General features: G+C 42.0%; 1 protein-coding gene and 1 pseudogene across 2 annotated transcripts; both read right to left on the bottom strand.

Moving 5' to 3' along the window:
- Positions 1–677: 677 nt before the first annotated feature.
- Positions 678–4,475, bottom strand: mrm1 (mitochondrial rRNA methyltransferase 1 homolog). Its single transcript, XM_084170023.1, has 5 exons — positions 3,061–4,475; positions 2,874–2,967; positions 1,329–1,449; positions 1,110–1,229; positions 678–978 (listed from the first exon to the last, which is right to left on the bottom strand). The coding sequence occupies exons 1-5, from the start codon at positions 4,134–4,136 to the stop codon at positions 932–934; spliced, it is 1,458 nt and encodes a 485-aa protein (XP_084026149.1). The 5' UTR covers positions 4,137–4,475; the 3' UTR covers positions 678–931.
- A 4,199-nt stretch (positions 4,476–8,674) lies between these two features.
- LOC311136340 (dehydrogenase/reductase SDR family member 13-like) lies at positions 8,675–12,021 on the bottom strand (annotated as a pseudogene). Its single transcript has 5 exons — positions 12,014–12,021; positions 10,221–10,337; positions 9,976–10,094; positions 9,552–9,872; positions 8,675–8,934 (listed from the first exon to the last, which is right to left on the bottom strand). The product of its transcript is annotated as a dehydrogenase/reductase SDR family member 13-like (transcript).
- Positions 12,022–18,557: the final 6,536 nt, after the last annotated feature.

The raw sequence follows: 18,557 nt of genomic DNA, 5'->3' as shown, positions 1-18,557 counted from the left end.
AGTACCTCAGGCCAATTCACAGCCCCTCCTCCGCCCTGGTTGTATGGCCAAGCACTACAGCACAATGGGAAATAACAAATAGGTCTGGTTATAAAGCTATTCATATATTGAATGATTCATCAGCTACCACTGTAATGTTCGAAGATTTACTCTGTAGAGAGATAATTACATTCCCACAAATATTTTTTTCAATGGATGTAAGCAAGCAAAAACAGATAAATATGTCAAACCATTAAATCTAATTCATAAGCATATGTATGGTCTGAGGCAATTGCTAAATATATGCCCAATAAAAAACAAGTCCTAACAATTAAACTTCTGATAAATCCTGAAGATATAATGTTCAAACTATACACACACACAAATGGATGTGTGTACATTAATTATAAATGAGCCCCCAGTGATAAAAGGGCAAATGTTGCCTATCAATAGCCACTGACCAGAAGCAATAGCCCAGAGCATGTGGCCATTCCCCTCCCTTTCAATTCAAAACCAGCATTTGCAATCAATTTAGCTGAACCGAAGCCACTGACCCATTCTGATAACTGCACAACAGTAGCTCTTTCGCCAGACACCACATTCTCATAAACATTTGTATTTTTATGGATTCAACATCCACATGTGCAAAAGTCTTAAAAACCCAAGCAGCTAACATTAGAAAGTTGCAAAGAATCCAATGACTTTGAGTAGACAAGGTTTTATTTTATTTCATTACTTAATACTATGTTTACATTCAGACAATTAGCTAGCATGAAGGTCCAGAGCAGTGCAGAGCAGCACAGCCAGGGCACATCAGCTGCCCCATCACAATCAAATCAGCCATCCAGGCTTCTCAGAGACCCTGATTGCTAATTGATGAAGTAAGTCCAGTCATTAAGCCCTGCGAGGGCCTCCAAAGTAAACACATCGAGTTGTGTAGTCAAGTCGGTCATCAATGGCCACCTCTACGGGATGACAACAGAGTGTGCAGCAGGATGCCTGGAGAACAGAGGGGGTGAGAGGAAGAAATGGGATGGTTAAATCACACTGAATGAGAGCATACATGAAGTATTCCATCTCTTTTCTTTTTCAGAGACAATGAATGCAGAGGGTCTAGTGGTGTACTGTACCTGTAGCCACAGAGACATTGAGGGACTCGACCCCAGGGTGCAGATCTCTGCGGGGTGGGATGGTGAGCAGGGCCTCACACTGCAGACGCAGCTCCCGGGACAAGCCTTCCCCTTCACCACCTGAGGGAGGACACAGCAGGGTGGAGTTAGGAAAGCTCAAGCAAATAAAACTCACACGCATGGTCCACAGGCGCACACACACACACAGGACATACTTACCCATCAGCAGAAGCGTAGGTTTGGTCATCTGGAATTTGGAACATTTCATGACAGGAACATGGGAGTTCTCTGCTTCAGCTCCCACTGTGCCAATAACCTGCCAGCCTTGTGCCACCTTCACCTGCACAGAACAGACCATGGTCATCAGCTAGTGAGGACTATCAAACAGCAACAACCCCTAACAGTTGATGTATATGGAGCCAACCCCTACAGTTGGCTCCATATACAGGTAACTTCCAAAATAAAGGAAACACCAACATAGTGTGTTAAAAGGGCGTTAGGACACCACGAGCCGCCAGAACAGTATCAATGCGCCTTGGCATAGATTCTATAAGTGTCTGTAACTCTATTGGAGGGATGCAACACCATTCTACCATGAGAATTAATCATTTGGTGTTTTGTTGATGGCGGTGGAAAACGCTTTCTCTGGCACCGCTCCAGAATCTCCCATAAGTGTTCAATTGGGTTGAGATCTGGTGACACACACGCCCTTTAAACCCCCCTATGCTCCATTGAGACCCCTCTTTCAAAGTCACTGAGATCTCTTCTTCTAGCCATGGTAGCCAAAATAATGGGCAACTGGGCATTTTTATACATAACCCTAAGCATGATGGGATGTTAATTGCTTAATTAACGTAGGAATCACACCTGTGTGGAGGCACCTGCTTTCAATATACAGTGCCTTCAGAAAGTATTCATACCCCTTGACTTATTCCACATTTTGTTGCATTACAGCCTGAATTCAAAATGGATTACATGTGTTTTTTCCCCCCACCCATCTACACACAATACCCCATAATGACAAAGTGAAAACATGTTTTTAGAAATGTTTGCAAATGTATTGAAAATGAAATAGAGATATCTCATTTATGTAAGTATTCACACCCCTGAGCCAATACATGTAAAAATCACCTTTGGCAGCGATTACAGCTGTGAGTCTTTCTGGCTAAGTCTCTAAGAGCTTTGCACACCTGGATTGTACAATATTTGTCCATGATTCTTTAAAAAAATATTTGTTGATCATTGCTAGACAACCATTTTCAAGTCTTGCCATAGATTTTCAAGGAGATTTAAGTCAAAACTTTAACTTGGCCACTCAGGAACATTCACTGTCTTCTTGGTAAGCAACTCCAATTTATGTGATTTTTTAAGCACATTTTTACTCCTGAACTAATTTAGGCTTGCCATAACAAAAGGGGTTAAATAACATAATTCCACTTCGACATTATGGGGTAGTGTGTAGGCCAGTGACAAAAAAACTAAATTTAAATCAATTTTAAATTCAGGCTGTGACAACAAAATGTGGAAAAAGTCAAGGGGTGTGAATACTTTCTGAAGGTACTGTACTTTGCATCCCTCATTTACTCAAGTGTTTCCTTTATTTTGGCAGTTACCTGTAGGTCAAAACAGCGAAGAGTAAAGACAAAATTAAAAACATTTGCTCACTCATAACATACAGAAAATACTCAAGCCAAACAGTGAGATTCTGAAAGTAAGCTGACCAGTGCATGGCCAGGCTAAAATGCATTAAGACAGGTACAGTACCTTCAGCATATCTGAGAGCTTGTCATAGCCATACACTCTCACGACCTCCATTACACCGGAGCTGGCCTTACTCACGACTGGTGTCAAAGGACAGCTAGAAGCAAAGAGACGACATATTCCAGCCATAAACAATAAAGTTATTCTTACAAAACAATAAAGTTAGATCTTGAATATTAGGTCTGGCTACCTGTTACGAAGACTGCTAGCAACTCTGTCCACCCCAAGAAAATATGCAGAACGCAGGATGGCTCCAAGGTTCATTGGATCCTGCACTCCATCTAGGACTAGCCAGAGGGGGACGTGACTGCTGTCGCTGGGGGGCTTGGAGGTCTTGTCCTCTGTGAGGTAACCCAGACAACTGGCCTGCAGGCATAAGCCCTGGTGAACCCCTCCTGAGCACATCTTGTTCAGGTCCTGCTTACTAACCCTCTGGATCGGCACACCCCGTCTATGGGCCTCCTCACACACCTGTCGTACGGAGGCCCTACGAGAGGCCTCACCCTCCTTCACAAACAACCGGTGTGCATTCCTTCTGCCCTGGGTGAGAGCCAGGAGACAGGGAGACACGCCAAACAATGTCTCATAATTCATGTGTTCTTCTTTGGACAGTCTTTCTCTGGAGTCCTTTACTAGCCTCTCACACTCCTCTGGAAAGTCATCCAGGCTGAGCTTCCGGAGCTCAGATGATACCCTGCTGTCTGTATTTGGTTTCCTCTCCCGGTGGATTGGGGGATCTCTCCGGAACTCAGATGATACTCTGCTGTCTGCATTGGGCTTCCTCTCCCGGTGGATTGGGGGATCTCTCCGGAACTCAGATAATACTCTGCTGTCTGCATTGGGCTTCCTCTCCCAGTGGATTTGGGGATCTCTCTGGAACTCAGATGATACTCTGCTGTCTGCATTGGGCTTCCTCTTCCGGGATACTGCGGTCTCTTTCCTCCAGACCTTTCTGGAGGCTGGAGTCTCTGGGTCATCCTGTATGTCTTCAGACTGACCATTGGCTTTGTACTGTCCTACTTCAGACACACCAGGCCTATGTCGCAGACCAGAGCTGGTTATAACACTGTGTTTCCACCTCTCTGCTGGATTGGCTCTGCTGTCCTTAGGCCAGAGGAGAGCACTAGTGCAATGGTAGGACGCAAAGTGAGAACCCACTCTCATGTCTGACTCTGATAACAAATTCAACAGTCTACTGTTGACAAACATCCTGGAACACTGACAAACCAAATTCCAAGTCCCCATGTTCTTAAAATGAAAAGACATGAATGGATCTATAGTTACTGTGACTGGATTGTCAACTTTGAGGAAACTGGAAGATGACAATTAAATAAACGAGAGCCTACCAGCATCAGTCACGCAGATGTCCTTCAGCATCCAGCACGGCAAGCTAGCTAACGTAGCTAGCCAGCTTGTTAAAGGGAACGCAGACTGGACACCACGTTGTAAAAACAAAGCTTTAACATATAAGATTACCTGAATTAAAACTACATATTACGCTAACTCGTTTCGATATGTAGCTACGTTTCTGTTTGTGCATTTCGAAAAATCCAGACCAATATATATCGTTCAACACCTACTCCATGTGCTAGCCAGAGCTGTTTCAAGACTCCGCCTCCTCCAGGAAGTAAACTATATTTTTTCTTCACCCTTCAGAAGGTGAAAATACCAAGTACGAGAATCAACACTACACTCTAGTGTTCATATTTGATATTGCATGTCATGAAACAGGATTTTGAAATTGTAGTTTTGGTTAAATTTATATCCATCTATGTTTTTGAGTTGTATTATTATACTTTGGGGTAAGTGTGCCTCACATAAGATAATCTTATTTAATCTTTCAATAGAATGATTGAGAGTGAAAATATTTGACAAGATCCCAGCTCACCCATTCACACAGACAAAGGCAGGCCCTAGCTGTTGCAGCAGGTGCAACAACATTGTTGAGTAGTTTTTAAGTTATGAGAGCACTCCGAGACTAAGCAAAAGTTAAGGGCCCGGTTTCCCAAAAGCTTCTTAAGGCTAAATTAATCGTTAGAACCTTCGCATCATTAAACCTCCGAGCTGTTTCCCAAAACCATCGTTATTAACGTTGCACTTAAACGCTCATAATCTAATGCCTGCCCCAGACCACTCACAGTTTAAGTGCATCGTTGGATGCTTTTTTTTGCCCTCCAGCGTCACTTTATACACAGAAGATCTCCGCTAAACATTGAATCACATGGTTTATCCGTCTCTCTGTGACCACCGATAACTTGAGAACAAAGTTGACTAGAAATAAAAAGTTGCCAATGTCTTTGCAAATGAAACAAACAAGTAATGTTTAAAAATATGCTTCAAATGAAAACCGAGATGAATGCATTAAAAACCCCTAGAGTCTATTCCCTCGCCCCACCCCCGAAATCTAAATAGCATAATACAAAAAATCCCTTTAAAAATGTATCCATTTAAACTAAAAAATATGGGTATTTTTTGCATTGGATGCGTCTTAATCCACTGAATCAGCTGATGTCGCACTTCCGCATCTGTGTTGAAAGGTGACAGAGCTAGAGCATGTTTGTCAGACCGTAAAACATCCCGAAAATCGGTCTTCTCACAAAATCGTCTGTAGAGTTTATGACCCCTCTATGGAAAGATGAACACGATGGTGTTCTCTGTTTTGCTCTATGACCCCTCACAAGCGTCTTGGGACTAGTCTGAAGTTGGTACATCTGATCTGCCAACTTCGGTCTGTAGCATCCAAACAGTTTGGGCTACACACTTTTCTGTGGAAAGGTGAGACTCTCACGAACATGTTGGTTGTTGTGCTCTAGGATGCCCACAGGCCTAAAAAGACAACATTCTCTGGCAACAGCTCTGGTGGACATTCCTGCAGTCAGCATGCCAACTGCCCACTCCCTCAAAACTTGAGACATCTGTGGCATTGTGTTGTGTGACAAAACTCCACATTTTAGAGTGTTATTTTATTGACCCCAGCACAAGATGCACCTGTGTAATGATCATACTATTTAATCAGCTTCTTGATATGCCACACCTGTCAGGTGGATGGATTATCTTGGCAAAGGAGAAATGCTTACTAACAGGGATATTTATTTTATTTATTTATTTATTTCACCTTTATTTAACCAGGTAAGCCAGTTGAGAACAAGTTCTCATTTACAACTGCGACCTGGCCAAGATAAAGCATAGTAGTGCGATAAAAACAACAACACAGAGTTACATATGGGGTAAAAAAACAGTCAAAAAAATACAACAGAAAATATATATACAGTGTGTGCAAATGTAGCAAGTTATGGAGGTAAGGCAATAAATAGGCTATAGTGCAAAATAATTACAATTAGTATTAACACTGGAATGCTAGATGTGCAAGAGATTATGTGCAAATAGAGATACTGGGGTGCAAAAGAGCAAAATAAATAACAATATAGGGATGAGGTAGTTGGGTGGGCTAATTTCAGATGGGCTGTCTACAGGTGCAGTGATCGGTAAGGTGCTCTGACAACTGATGCTTAAAGTTAGTGAGGGAGATAAGAGTCTCCAGCTTCAGAGATTTTTGCAATTCGTTCCAGTCATTGGCAGCAGAGAACTGGAAGGAATGGCGGCCAAAGGAGGTGTTGGCTTTGGGAATGACCAGTGAGATATACCTGCTGGAGCGCAGACTACGGGTGGGTGCTGCTATGGTGACCAATGAGCTAAGATAAGGCGGGGATTTGCCTAGCAGTGATTTATAGATGGCCTGGAGCCAGTGGGTTTGACGACGAACGTGTAGTGAGGACCAGCCAACAAGAGCGTACAGGTCACAGTGGTGGGTAGTATATGGGGCTTTGGAGACAAAACGGATGGCACTGTGATAGACTACATCCAATTTGCTGAGTAGAGTGTTGGAGGCTATTTTTTAAATGACATCGCCGAAGTCAAGGATCGGTAGGATAGCCAGTTTTACGAGGGCATGTTTGGCAGCATGAGTGAAGGAGGCTTTGTTGCGAAATAGGAAGCCGATTCTAGATTTAACTTTGGATTGTAGATTCTTAATGTGAGTCTGGAAGGAGAGTTTACAGTCTAACCAGACACCTAGGTATTTGTAGTTGTCCACATACTCTAGGTCAGACCCGTCGAGAGTGGTGATTCTAGTCGGGTGGGCGGGTGCCAGCAGCGTTCGATTGAAGAGCATGCATTTAGTTTTACTAGTGTTTAAGAGCAGTTGGAGGCTACTGAAGGAGTGTTGTATGGCATTGAAGCCACAGGTGGACTCCAATCAAGTTGTAGAAACATCTCAAGGATGATCAATGGAAACAGGATGCACCTGAGCTCAATTTCGAGTCTCATAGCAAAGGGTCTGAATACTTATGTAAACAGTATCAGTTTTTTTATTTGTAATACATTTGCAAACATATCTAAAAACCTGTTTTCGCTTTGTCATTATGGGGTATTGTGTGTAGATTGAGGATTTTTTTTTTATTGAATCCATTTTAGAATAAGTCTGTAAAGTAACAAAATGTGGAAAAAGTCAAGGGGTCTGAATACTTTCCAAATGCACTGTATACAAGGTAGCTAATCTGTTTGAGTATGCAGTTTAATTACACTACATGCATATGCCCATTACATTCACTAGCGCAGTGTTGGGGAGAAGTGAACTACATGTAATTCAACTAGTAACTGAATTACATGTTGCAGTAGCTTGTTTAACTAAATTCAAATATTAGTAGTGATTTCAGTAGTTAATAACTGTTTTGCCATGTAGTGGCAATGATAACTACTGGAACTACACACTACTTTTTTTTCTAAAATAAAATACGGGTGAAATAGGGAAGAATTTCCTTTATTTTTCAGCATCAGACCTGCCTAATTCTCACTTTGTGTTCAGTAGGCTAAATCACACATTCTGTTAACGTCTGACTACAGTGATCTGTTCTTGCAATTTGTAGTCTATGACATTTCGGATGTTTTTTCACAAAGTATTGAATAATTTTTTTCTAAGAAACTTTAGTTAAGTAAACTATATTTTTCTTAAGGTTAGCTTTGGTGTAGCTTAACTTCTTCCAGTGTGAAGTAATTGGTAGCTTGTTAAACTATATATTTTCAGAGTAGCTTCCAACACTGCTAGTGCGGTAGGTAACATGCTGGATTTAGTCACTGTGTTATATCCGATAGAGCTCTATTCTATTTGAAATTACAGGTGATGGCAACAATAAGGCAACGCCTAGGGAAATCAATCCCTTGTATCATTTTTATTATAATAAGTCAAACCATTTCTACAAGAGCTACATAAGTCTTTGGACCTGTCCTAGGCACACTTACTGCACACTCATCATCGTCAATACAAGACACGCCACAAAAAGGTGGATATCAATGTCACCAACATCAATGGTGTAGTATGAGCAGTTTCTTCTTGTCACATTAATCAATAGAGTCATACAAGGAGCATTTTCCCCCAGATCTGTAAACCACCAAATATTGTTAATTTATTTCTCAGCACTGACTGAACAATACCAAAAGCCTCAGATCGTAATTGTATGAAAAGGCACCATAATACAACAGAATAAAAAAAGGGCAATACTTTTTGCTTTAGTTTTTTTATATGCAACTTAATTTGAATGTATTTCCTTTCCTTTTATAATGTGTTTGAAGGTATTCTGGGGGGACAAAAAGAGCGAAAATGAACAATACAATGTTATGTATTCAATTTTCTGTGAATACAAAATATTTAAAAAAAGAAAAAGAATAAAAGGGCAAATTGCTAAAATTAATTGTCCATAAGTGAATGGTTAAGTCTTGTAGCAGTATGTAAAAGTGTCCCCTTTACCTTAAAACAGGCCACTCAGCCTTTCACTAACTTCCCACAACTTCTTTGCGACAGCGTCGTCTTTGCCTTTGGCAACCACGTCCTGTGCTGCACAGCAGAAGAAGTAGCGTCCGCTCAGGGGCTCGATGCCCTCCTGGAGGGCACAGTAGAGTGTAGTCTGGGCACCGGATTCTGGATCCAGGAACAACAGTCTGGCTATTGGCTCGATGATGAATTTCTGCCACAAGCTGCAGTTTCAGGATAGCTCAGTTTTCACTACTCCTACAGGGGCCAAACATAATAGAGATGTGGGTTAATGGAAAGAATACAGTTGAACTGATAACTATCCAACACAGTAAAATGCACACCATTAGCCTGTAACCCATGACTTGTAGAGTGTATTTTATTCACTTTTATTTAACCAAGGGAACCCATTGAGACCAGGGTCTCATTTCCAAAGGTGCCCTGAGAACAACAGTTCAAGCTATGTGAGCAACAATTCAAGCATGATCACTACAAAATTACAGTTACAACATTTCAAATAAATTATGTTACATTCAAAAGGGCAGTAAAAACAAATATATACAATCAATCAAAACAAGTGCAGTTTTCATTGGTCACATTTTTTAACAGAGCCTTAAATTCACCTTTTGGGACCAAATAATCAAGTTTTAGAGTGACCTGTAGGCCATTCCAGGACTGAGGGCCATTGTAACTGAAAGCAGCCTTCCCTAACTCAGAGGAGACCCGTGGAACCTCTAGTGGCAACCAGTCTTGAGAGCGAGTTTTATAGTTACTAGATTTCTAATTTAGAAGTGAGGCGAGGTAGTATGGGAGGGACTCATTGTTGTTCATAGTGACAGATCTACCATTTAATCATCTTGAAGGAAATTACCAACCTGGGTGAACACTGTAGCAAGTGACATTGGTCCCCTTCAACCTCTTGGCCAGCTTGTGGTTGAAGAGAACATTGCACAGTTTGCTGTTGCAGTAAGTGTGGAAGAACTGCCAGCTCTACCTCCCGGTGCCCAGGTGTTTATTAGTGACAAGGGCATCAAAGTCAATGTTTCCCCAGCGACAGGCCATGGAGCCTAGTGTGACTACACGGCTCCCAGTGCCCTCCTTCAGGTGGTCCAGCAACAGACAGGTCAGCAGGAAGTGGCCAAGGTGGTTGACCTCAATACCAAAGCCATCAGCAGTGCGCCCATCCGCCACCAGACCTGAGGGAGAGATCACAGATGGTGCAATACAGTCCAATAGCCCTTTCCCACTCATGTCTTCTTTTTAATACAATTAAGAGAAAAAAAGAATATGACCACTAACCAGCATTGTTAATGAGCAGATCCAGTCTCTGTCTTCAGGAAGGTCTCAGTGAAAGAATGCACTGCCTGGAGGCTCCCCAGGTCTAACTGCATGTACACCACATCAGTGCTGCCCATCTCCTGAAATACAAATCACAATTTGTTAGGCCTATATTTACAGGCATACAATTATTTCAAATGATACATCTAACTAATTGATATTCTAAAACAAATTAGGAATAATTGATTTTCATAAGATTCTCATACCCTTTTTATATCACTTATAGCAAGTTCAGCTTTCTTTTGGTTGCGGCATGCCAGGATTACTCTTGCACCCCTCCTGGCAAGCTCCATAGCAGTGGCTTTCCAATGCCAGTGTTGCCACTTATAGAGAGAACAAGACATGGACAGTTCCAGAAGTGCAAAACAAACCTGATTAAAACTTGATTCAAGCACTGAGGTACAATAGTATCGCCTACTAAAGGATGCATGAGACAGCAACACAGATGACACCACATTTCTACATTTAGCAGACGCTCTTATCCAGAGCGACTTACAGGAGCAATAAGGGATAAGTGCCTTGCTCAAGGGCACACCAATTTTTCACATAGTCATCTCAGGTATTAGAACCAGCAGCCTTTCGATTACTGGCACAACGCTCTTAACCGCTAGGCTACCTGCCGCCATTTAAAACAGTTCCTTCTATTTGATTAAAGGGGCAATCAGCAGTTGCTACTTTGGACTTAAAAATTAATGATACACTACATGGCCAAAAGTATGTCGAACATCTCATTCCAAAATCATGAGCATTAATATGGAGTTGGTCCCCGCTTTGCTGGTCGGGCACTGATGTTGGGCATTTAGGCCTGGCTCGCAGTCGGCGTTCCAATTCATCCCAAAGGTGTTCGATGGGGTTGAGGTCAGGGCTCTGTGCAGGCCAGTCAAGTTCTTGCACACCAATCTCGACAAACCATTTCTGTATGGACCTCGCTTTGTACACGGGGGCATTGTCATGCTGAAACAGGAAAGGGCTTTCCCCAAACTTTTGCACAGAATCATCTAGAATGTCATTGTATGCTGTAGCGTTAACATTTCCCTTTACTGGAACTAAGGGGCCTAGCCCGAACCATGGAAAACAGCCCCAGACCATTATTCCTCCTCCACCAAACTTTACAGTTGGCCCTATGCATTGGGGCAGGTAGCGTTCTCCTGGCATCCACCAAACCCAGATTTGTTTGCTGGACTGCCAGACAGTGAAGTGTGATTCATCACTCCAGAGAACGGGGAGAATTTCCACTGCTCCAGAGTCCAATGGCGGCGAGCTTTACACCACTCCAGCCGACGCTTCGCATTGCACATGGTGATCTTAGGCTTGTGTTTGGCTACACGTCATAAAGCTCCCGACAAACAGTGCTGACGTTACTTCCAGAGGCAGTTTGGAATTCGTTAGTGAGGGTTGCAACCTAGGACAGACGATTTTTAAATGCTTCAGCAATTGGCGGTCCCGTTCTGTGAGCTTGTGTGGTCTACCACTTCGCGGCTGAGCCGCTGTTACTTTTAGACATTTCCACTTCACAATAACAGCACTTACAGTTGACCGGGGCAGCTCTAGTAGGGCAGAAATTTGATGAACTGACTTGTTGGAAAGGTGGCATCCTATGATGGTGCCACGTTGAAAGTCACTGAGCTCTTCAGTACAGGCCATTCTACTGCTAATGTTTGTCTATGGAGATTGGACGGCTGTGTGCTCGATTTTATACACCTGTCAGCAACAGGTGTGGCTGAAATAGCCTATCCACTAATTTGAAGGTATTGTATGTACCCAAGTATTCTTGAAGAATATAACTTATAAATGCCTCATGAGCTTAGTTCAACTGTCGCACCGCATCAGAACCCAAAATATAAGCTTGTTTTACTCCACTGTTTGTAAACAAAGTAAATGTAAACAAACACTATATAGTCTCAAAACATGGTTAAAACTATAATTGTGATATCATGGATAGCCCTGTCTATGAATTTGAGTGTTTATATTTCTCCATCCCCATCCCTCAGCTTTTTACCGAAACATGGGTAAAACACTTTGCTATTGTTTCTACTGCTGATAGCAGCCACTTTAAGAAAATGTCCAACAATTTTAGTATAGGCAAGCTATAATTCAATTTAAAAAGGTCATTTTTAAAGGACAAAATCTTTTCAAACTGACCTGTTATTATTACAATCTTCCCTGCCATCACTGCATTGCCTTTACATTTGGAGCTTTTTAAAATATTTCAACAAGGAGAACTGCAGAGGCCCTTTGGAGGCTTGACAAGTTAAGAACATCAGAAGGTTGAAAAAAATATCTAAATGAACCGTGTCTGCGTTGATGTTCATAAAACTGAAGAAAAATATTGGGGTGGGAAAATGCTCATGTAAATTAGGCCAAGTTGGAGGTACTAATGCATTTAGGTTATAGTTTATTGAGATGCATGAATACACCACACCAAAAGCTTGATTTTATGGCTGTTTTAAAACGAATTTCCTGCAATTCTATATAGTAATAATTTATGTTCACTACTTGGTCAATATATTTATTGATTAAATCTATGCAAATAAATTTAATGAATTGATACAATGGGGAAAAAAAGTATTTAGTCAGCCACAGTGGCGGCTCCTGAAAAAATTCTCAGGGGGGGGCAATTTTTCTGATGATTTAGGTGACCTACACACATTTTAAAAAAGATATGTCCAGCAACAACATGAAGACAGGGGCAGCATATAAGTCAATACCAGAAGCATTTATTGACTGATCTCAAAAGTGTTGGCTTACAAAAGCAAAATAAGTTATCACAGTAAAAATAATCAAGGGTGTTCTTTCACATTCCTCAACACTGCATAAACAATATGCATTTCCATAAAACACCTCATCTAATTGTGCCACAAAGTTGACAAGTCCAAGAAAAATACCAGGGTTGGTGGAGCCCTCAGTTTCATCTTTGCCTCGCAAAGCTAACTCAAACACTCCGCAAAACTTCACACACTGGATTAGCCGGCTGAGGATGTGGCGGTTCTTGCTAACCTCATCGTTGTGGCGGCGGACAGCTAGCCTGTATCCCTCATCCAGTTGAGTGGCAATGTTCACTCTCCCCAAAGCAGACAATCTCAAACAGCTATCCATGTGGGTCTTTGACAGCTCATGTTTTTTAATCTTTTCTGAAAGATGGTGCATGTCCGTTACACCAGTCGCTGTCCAAGCGGTGCTGTCTGCCGTGCCGCCTTCAGGGTGAAAGAGTAAGCAGGGGTAGCAGAAGACTGCATTAGCTACATCGCAGCCTGCTAGCCAGGTTTTTCGTTCGTACCAATTTTTGGAAAATCCTCGGGTGTAGGACTTTCCCCCTTTAGTAGAAACCTGTTGAATTATTAAATTTGGTCTGGGAGGTCCTAATTGTTTCGTTGCCAATTTATCTTGATTTGTTCGCCGACAAAAAGGAACTTCTTTCAAAGAGACAATCGAGTTGCACTGAACGCTAGCCATCTTGACAGTAGTACGTGAATTGATTGACGCTGCTACCCGCTCTTTTCTTAGTTACGTTCATGGTTATGTTACGTATGACGAAAGCGCGTAAGTGCAAGCCCTCCCGGAACCCATAGAGATTGTATTGAAAGCTCTGATATTTGAAAAAAAAAGATTTTACATGAGAGTCTATGAGAGACTTCTGGGGCGATTTTCAACCTGACTGAAATCGCCCCAAAAGGGGCGGGGCCATTTGAAGCACGACTTTAGCCTGATTGGACATTTAGTGGCAGATCAGACGTCTAGATTAGAACACTGATAACTACTGTTGCCGTGATATAATTGATTAGAAAAAAAATCCCTTCCTTTTCCCGTTTGGCAGTGCGTCGCCCATATCGCCCTAATGAACACACCGCCCCTGGTCAGCCACCAATTGTGCAAGTTCTCCCACTTAAAAAGATGAGAGAGGCCTGTAGTTTTCATCATAGGTACACGTCAACTATGACAGACAAATTGAGAAAAAGAAATCCAGAAAATCACATTGTAGGATTTTTTATGAATTTATTTGCAAATTATGGTGGAAAATAAGTATTTGGTCACCTACAAACAAGCAAGATTTCTGGCTCTCACAGACCACAGACCTAAGAGGCTCCTCTGTCCTCCACTCATTACCTGTATTAATGGCACCTGTTTGAACTTGTTATCAGTATAAAAGACACCTGTCCACAACCTCAAACAGTCAAACTCCAAACTCCACTATGGCCAAGACCAAAGAGCTGTCAAAGGACACCAGAAACAAAATTGTAGACCTGCACCAGACTGGGAAGACTGAATCTGCAATAGGTAAGCAGCTTGGTTTGAAGAAATCAACTGTGGGAGCAATTATTAGGAAATGGAAGACATACAAGACCACTGATAATCTCCCTCGATCTGGGGCTCCACGCAAGATCTCACCCCGTGGGGTCAAAATGATCACAAGAACGGTGAGCAAAAATCCCAGAACCACACGGGGGGACCTAGTGAATGACCTGCAGAGAGCTGGGACCAAAGTAACAAAGCCTACCATCAGTAACACACTACGCCGCCAGGGACTCAAATCCTGCAGTGCCAGACGTGTCCCCCTGCTTAAGCCAGTACATGTCCAGGCCCGTCTGAAGTTTGCTAGAGTGCATTTGAATGATCCAGAAGAGGATTGGGAGAATGTCATATGGTCAGATGAAACCAAAATATAACTTTTTGGTAAAAACTCAACTCATCGTGTTTGGAGGACAAAGAATGCTGAGTTGCATCCAAAGAACACCATACCTACTGTGAAGCATGGGGGTGGAAACATCATGCTTTGGGGCTGTGTTTCTGCAAAGGGACCAGGACGACTGATCCGTGTAAAGGAAAGAATGAATGGGGCCATGTATCGTGAGATTTTGAGTGAAGACCTCCTTCCATCAGCAAGGGCATTGAAGATGAAACGTGGCTGGGTCTTTCAGCATGACAATGATCCCAAACACACCGCCCGGGCAACGAAGGAGTGGCTTCGTAAGAAGCATTTCAAGGTCCTGGAGTGGCCTAGCCAGTCTCCAGATCTCAACCCCATAGAAAATCTTTGGAGGGAGTTGAAAGTCCGTGTTGCCCAGCGACAGCCCCAAAACATCACTGCTCTAGAGGAGATCTGCATGGAGGAATGGGCCAAAATACCAGCAACAGTGTGTGGAAACCTTGTGAAGACTTACAGAAAACGTTTGACCTGTGTCATTGCCAACAAAGGGTATATAACAAAGTATTGAGAAACTTTTGTTATTGACCAAATACTTATTTTCCACCATAATTTGCAAATAAATTCATTAAAAATCCTACAATGTGATTTTCTGGATTTTTTATTCTCATTTTGACTGTCATAGTTGACGTGTACGTATGATGAAAATTACAGGCCTCTCTCATCTTTTTAAGTGGGAGAACTTGCACAATTGGTGGCTGACTAAATACTTTTTTCCCCCACTGTAGTTCACACCTCTATTTTATTTTATTCTGTAATAGGGTGTATTGTAACCATGTGTTCAAGCAAATCAAATCAAAGTTTATTTAGCGCTGTCCTTTCAGAACCATGAAGGGCACTCCAATCATTTACAATAACACTCATCGAGATCTGTTGCCTACGTCTAAAAGTCCTACTCATCAGTTATTACTATTATTATTATTACAAATGGAAGATTAACACTTCTCACAAAGGTGCTCGTTCAGTAAAGTTAGATCAAAGCTGAATCAATGTCTCGCAAGATCACATAACAATGAATTAGTATTTTACATAACAAAATCGAATATAATAGCATAGCAGAGAAGGCCTATAGGCTAATGTTACTGTTGCACCAAAAAACACCTCCTCATTCTAATTAGATTTTAGCAGGGGCGCAACTTTCACGGGGGACGGCGGGGGGGGGACAGGGGTGGGGGCATGTCCCCCCCACATTCTGAAATTGCATTTTTGCATTAAACGTTGGAGGAAATACATTCCTAGCATGTGAGGAAATTGTTTGCTGGCTTCATAAATACTAGCCAGCATTATTAGGAAAACAATTTATTGTTTGGCAAGAGTTATGCTAACCTGTTTGCAATCCCTTTAGCTTTGCTCGCTAGCTCGCTTGTCAGAGGTTAGTTGGCTAGCTAGCTACAGTAGTTGGCTACAGTAGTCGTTGTGTTATTATCAGATTTAGCCTGTTCCACCATTTGCAGAATGCATACTGGCATTTCAATATAGCACGGGAAAATGGAATCCAGACACATTTAAATGTAGGTGTAGACGCATGACGTGTTAGGAATTCAGTGATCAGAACTCAATGATCAGGGCCTCCCGAGTGGCACAGCGGTCTAAGGCACTGCATTGCAGTGTTGCGGTGTCACTACAGCCTGGGGTTTGATCCCAAGCTGTGTAACAACCGGGCGTGACCGGGAGTCCCATATGGAGGCGCACAATTGGCCCAGTGTCGTCCGGGTTAGGGGAGGGTTTGGCCGGGGGGGCTTTACTTGGCTCATCGCGCTCTAGCGACTCATTGTGGCGGGCCGGGCGCCTGCAGGCTGACTTCGGTCATCAGTTGAACAGTGTTTCCTCCGACACATTGGTGCAGCTGACTTCCGGATTAAGCAAGCGGGTGTTAAGAAGCGCGGCTTGGCGGGTCATGTTTCGAAGGACGCATGACTTGACCTTCGCCTCTCCTAAGCCCGTTGGGAAGTTGCAGCGATGAGACAAGATCACAAATTGGGGAGAAAAAAGGGGTAACATATTTTTAAAACTCTACAATCAGAATACAAGCTGCATGAACTGTCAAGTGTAGACATAGCCTCAGGTCTAGATGCACAAGCCACATTAATGGCTGCATTTAGACAGGCAGCACAATTATGATATTTTTTCCACTAATTGGTAGAGGTGTAAAGTACTTAAGTAAAATTACTTTAAAGTACTTCGTACAGTGAGGGAAAAAAGTATTTGATCCCCTGCTGATTTTGTACGTTTGCCCACTGACAAAGACATGATCAGTCTATAATTTTAATGGTAGGTTTATTTGAACAGTGAGAGACAGAATAACAACAACAAAATCCAGAAAAATGCATGTCAAAAATGTTATCAATTGATTTGCATTTTCAATCAATTTCAATCAATTTTATTTTATATAGCCCTTCTTACATCAGCTAATATCTCGAAGTGCTGTACAGAAACCCAGCCTAAAACCCCAAACAGCTAGTAATGCAGGTGTAGAATTTTAATGAGGGAAATAAGTATTTGACCCCCTCTCAATCAGAAAGATTTCTGGCTCCCAGGTGTCTTTTATACAGGTAACGAGCTGTTAGATTAATTTGTATTTTAAGAATAATGACTAAAGGATTTCACCCCAAATACAGTATAAATGTGTGAACGGTGTTAGAGTTATAATGTAGTGGCAACCCACTAACAGAGGGGGGCGGGACTAAACATTCCAGGGTGAAGGGGACTGAGAAAACGGGTAAAAAAAAGCCTCCTAAAGGTGGGCGGAGCAAAGTGCCTTTGTGTGTCAAGGGGTATAAAACAGGAGTGTATGGGTTTTGGCGCCAGAGCTCTCCATGAATAAAAATACAGATCATTCTTGCTGGTTGTGGACCTTGAATCATTTATGATTAAAACCAGAGCCTTACAACCTCTGGTAATGATTCAAGCTTAGGTTGAATTAGAGATAGAAATTCTCGTGACAAGTGGTCCTTCGAGCGGAGCTTAAATACGTCTTTGTCGTTCTAAGGACACCGAAACCGTGCACGGGCGGGTGATTGCATCCGTGGAGAATAGTCCTGGCCTTCGACGTTAAGGTTATAAACAGGCCGGTGATTACTCTTATGAACGATAAAGACGTTAACGAGTTTGAAAAAGCATTTAAATACAAACTACAAGGAAAAGGTCAGTAATTTTTATTCATGGATTTGGTTAATTGATTTGAACTTGTATAAGAATAGTAATTCTTGTGAAGGGCAGAGAATAGTTACCAAAATCTCAAAGGAAATAATTATTATTATGATGGAAGGAAGGAGGGTCCGTAATTGACCCTAGGTAAATAGCTATCACCAAAACAATCTAGTTAATATTGAGATTGTACGAGATACAGTCTTTACAACATAAACAGGAAGGGGGATAATTTTCGTTGTGTGCGATAGATACATTAAACAGGTCAAAAGTCGCGTAAACAACTGGGGATTTGCTCTGACTGTGTCTGTTTCATGAAACTGGAGCAGTTACGACCTCTAGGTTACGGATAGTGTTAGCAAATGATCGTATAATGTTGTATACGTGTGAGACTTGATGATCCATCAAAATCCGTGATAATTGTTTCAAGGAGGGACTGAATTAGATCGCGTGAGAAAAAATGGTTATCTGACCCTTTTCATGAAACCGGAGTTTTAAAAAGAACTCTGGGTTACGGGTTAGATAATTTAAATGGTTAATTACAAAAGCAGATCATAACATTGGCTCAAGAGACGCATTAAATAATAACTCCTAGGAAAATAATTCTGGATTGAATTATTACTAAACGGGGGGATTTCTTATTTTCCCACCATGGGAAATAAATATTATAAAGAGGTCCGAGAATTAACGGGGG

This window comes from Coregonus lavaretus (genome assembly GCF_964263955.1).
Source record: "Coregonus lavaretus genome assembly, chromosome: 10".
Taxonomy (NCBI): Eukaryota; Metazoa; Chordata; class Actinopteri; order Salmoniformes; family Salmonidae; genus Coregonus; species Coregonus lavaretus.
Note: the sequence above shows the minus strand (reverse complement) of the source record. Positions and strands in the feature narration are given on the sequence as shown.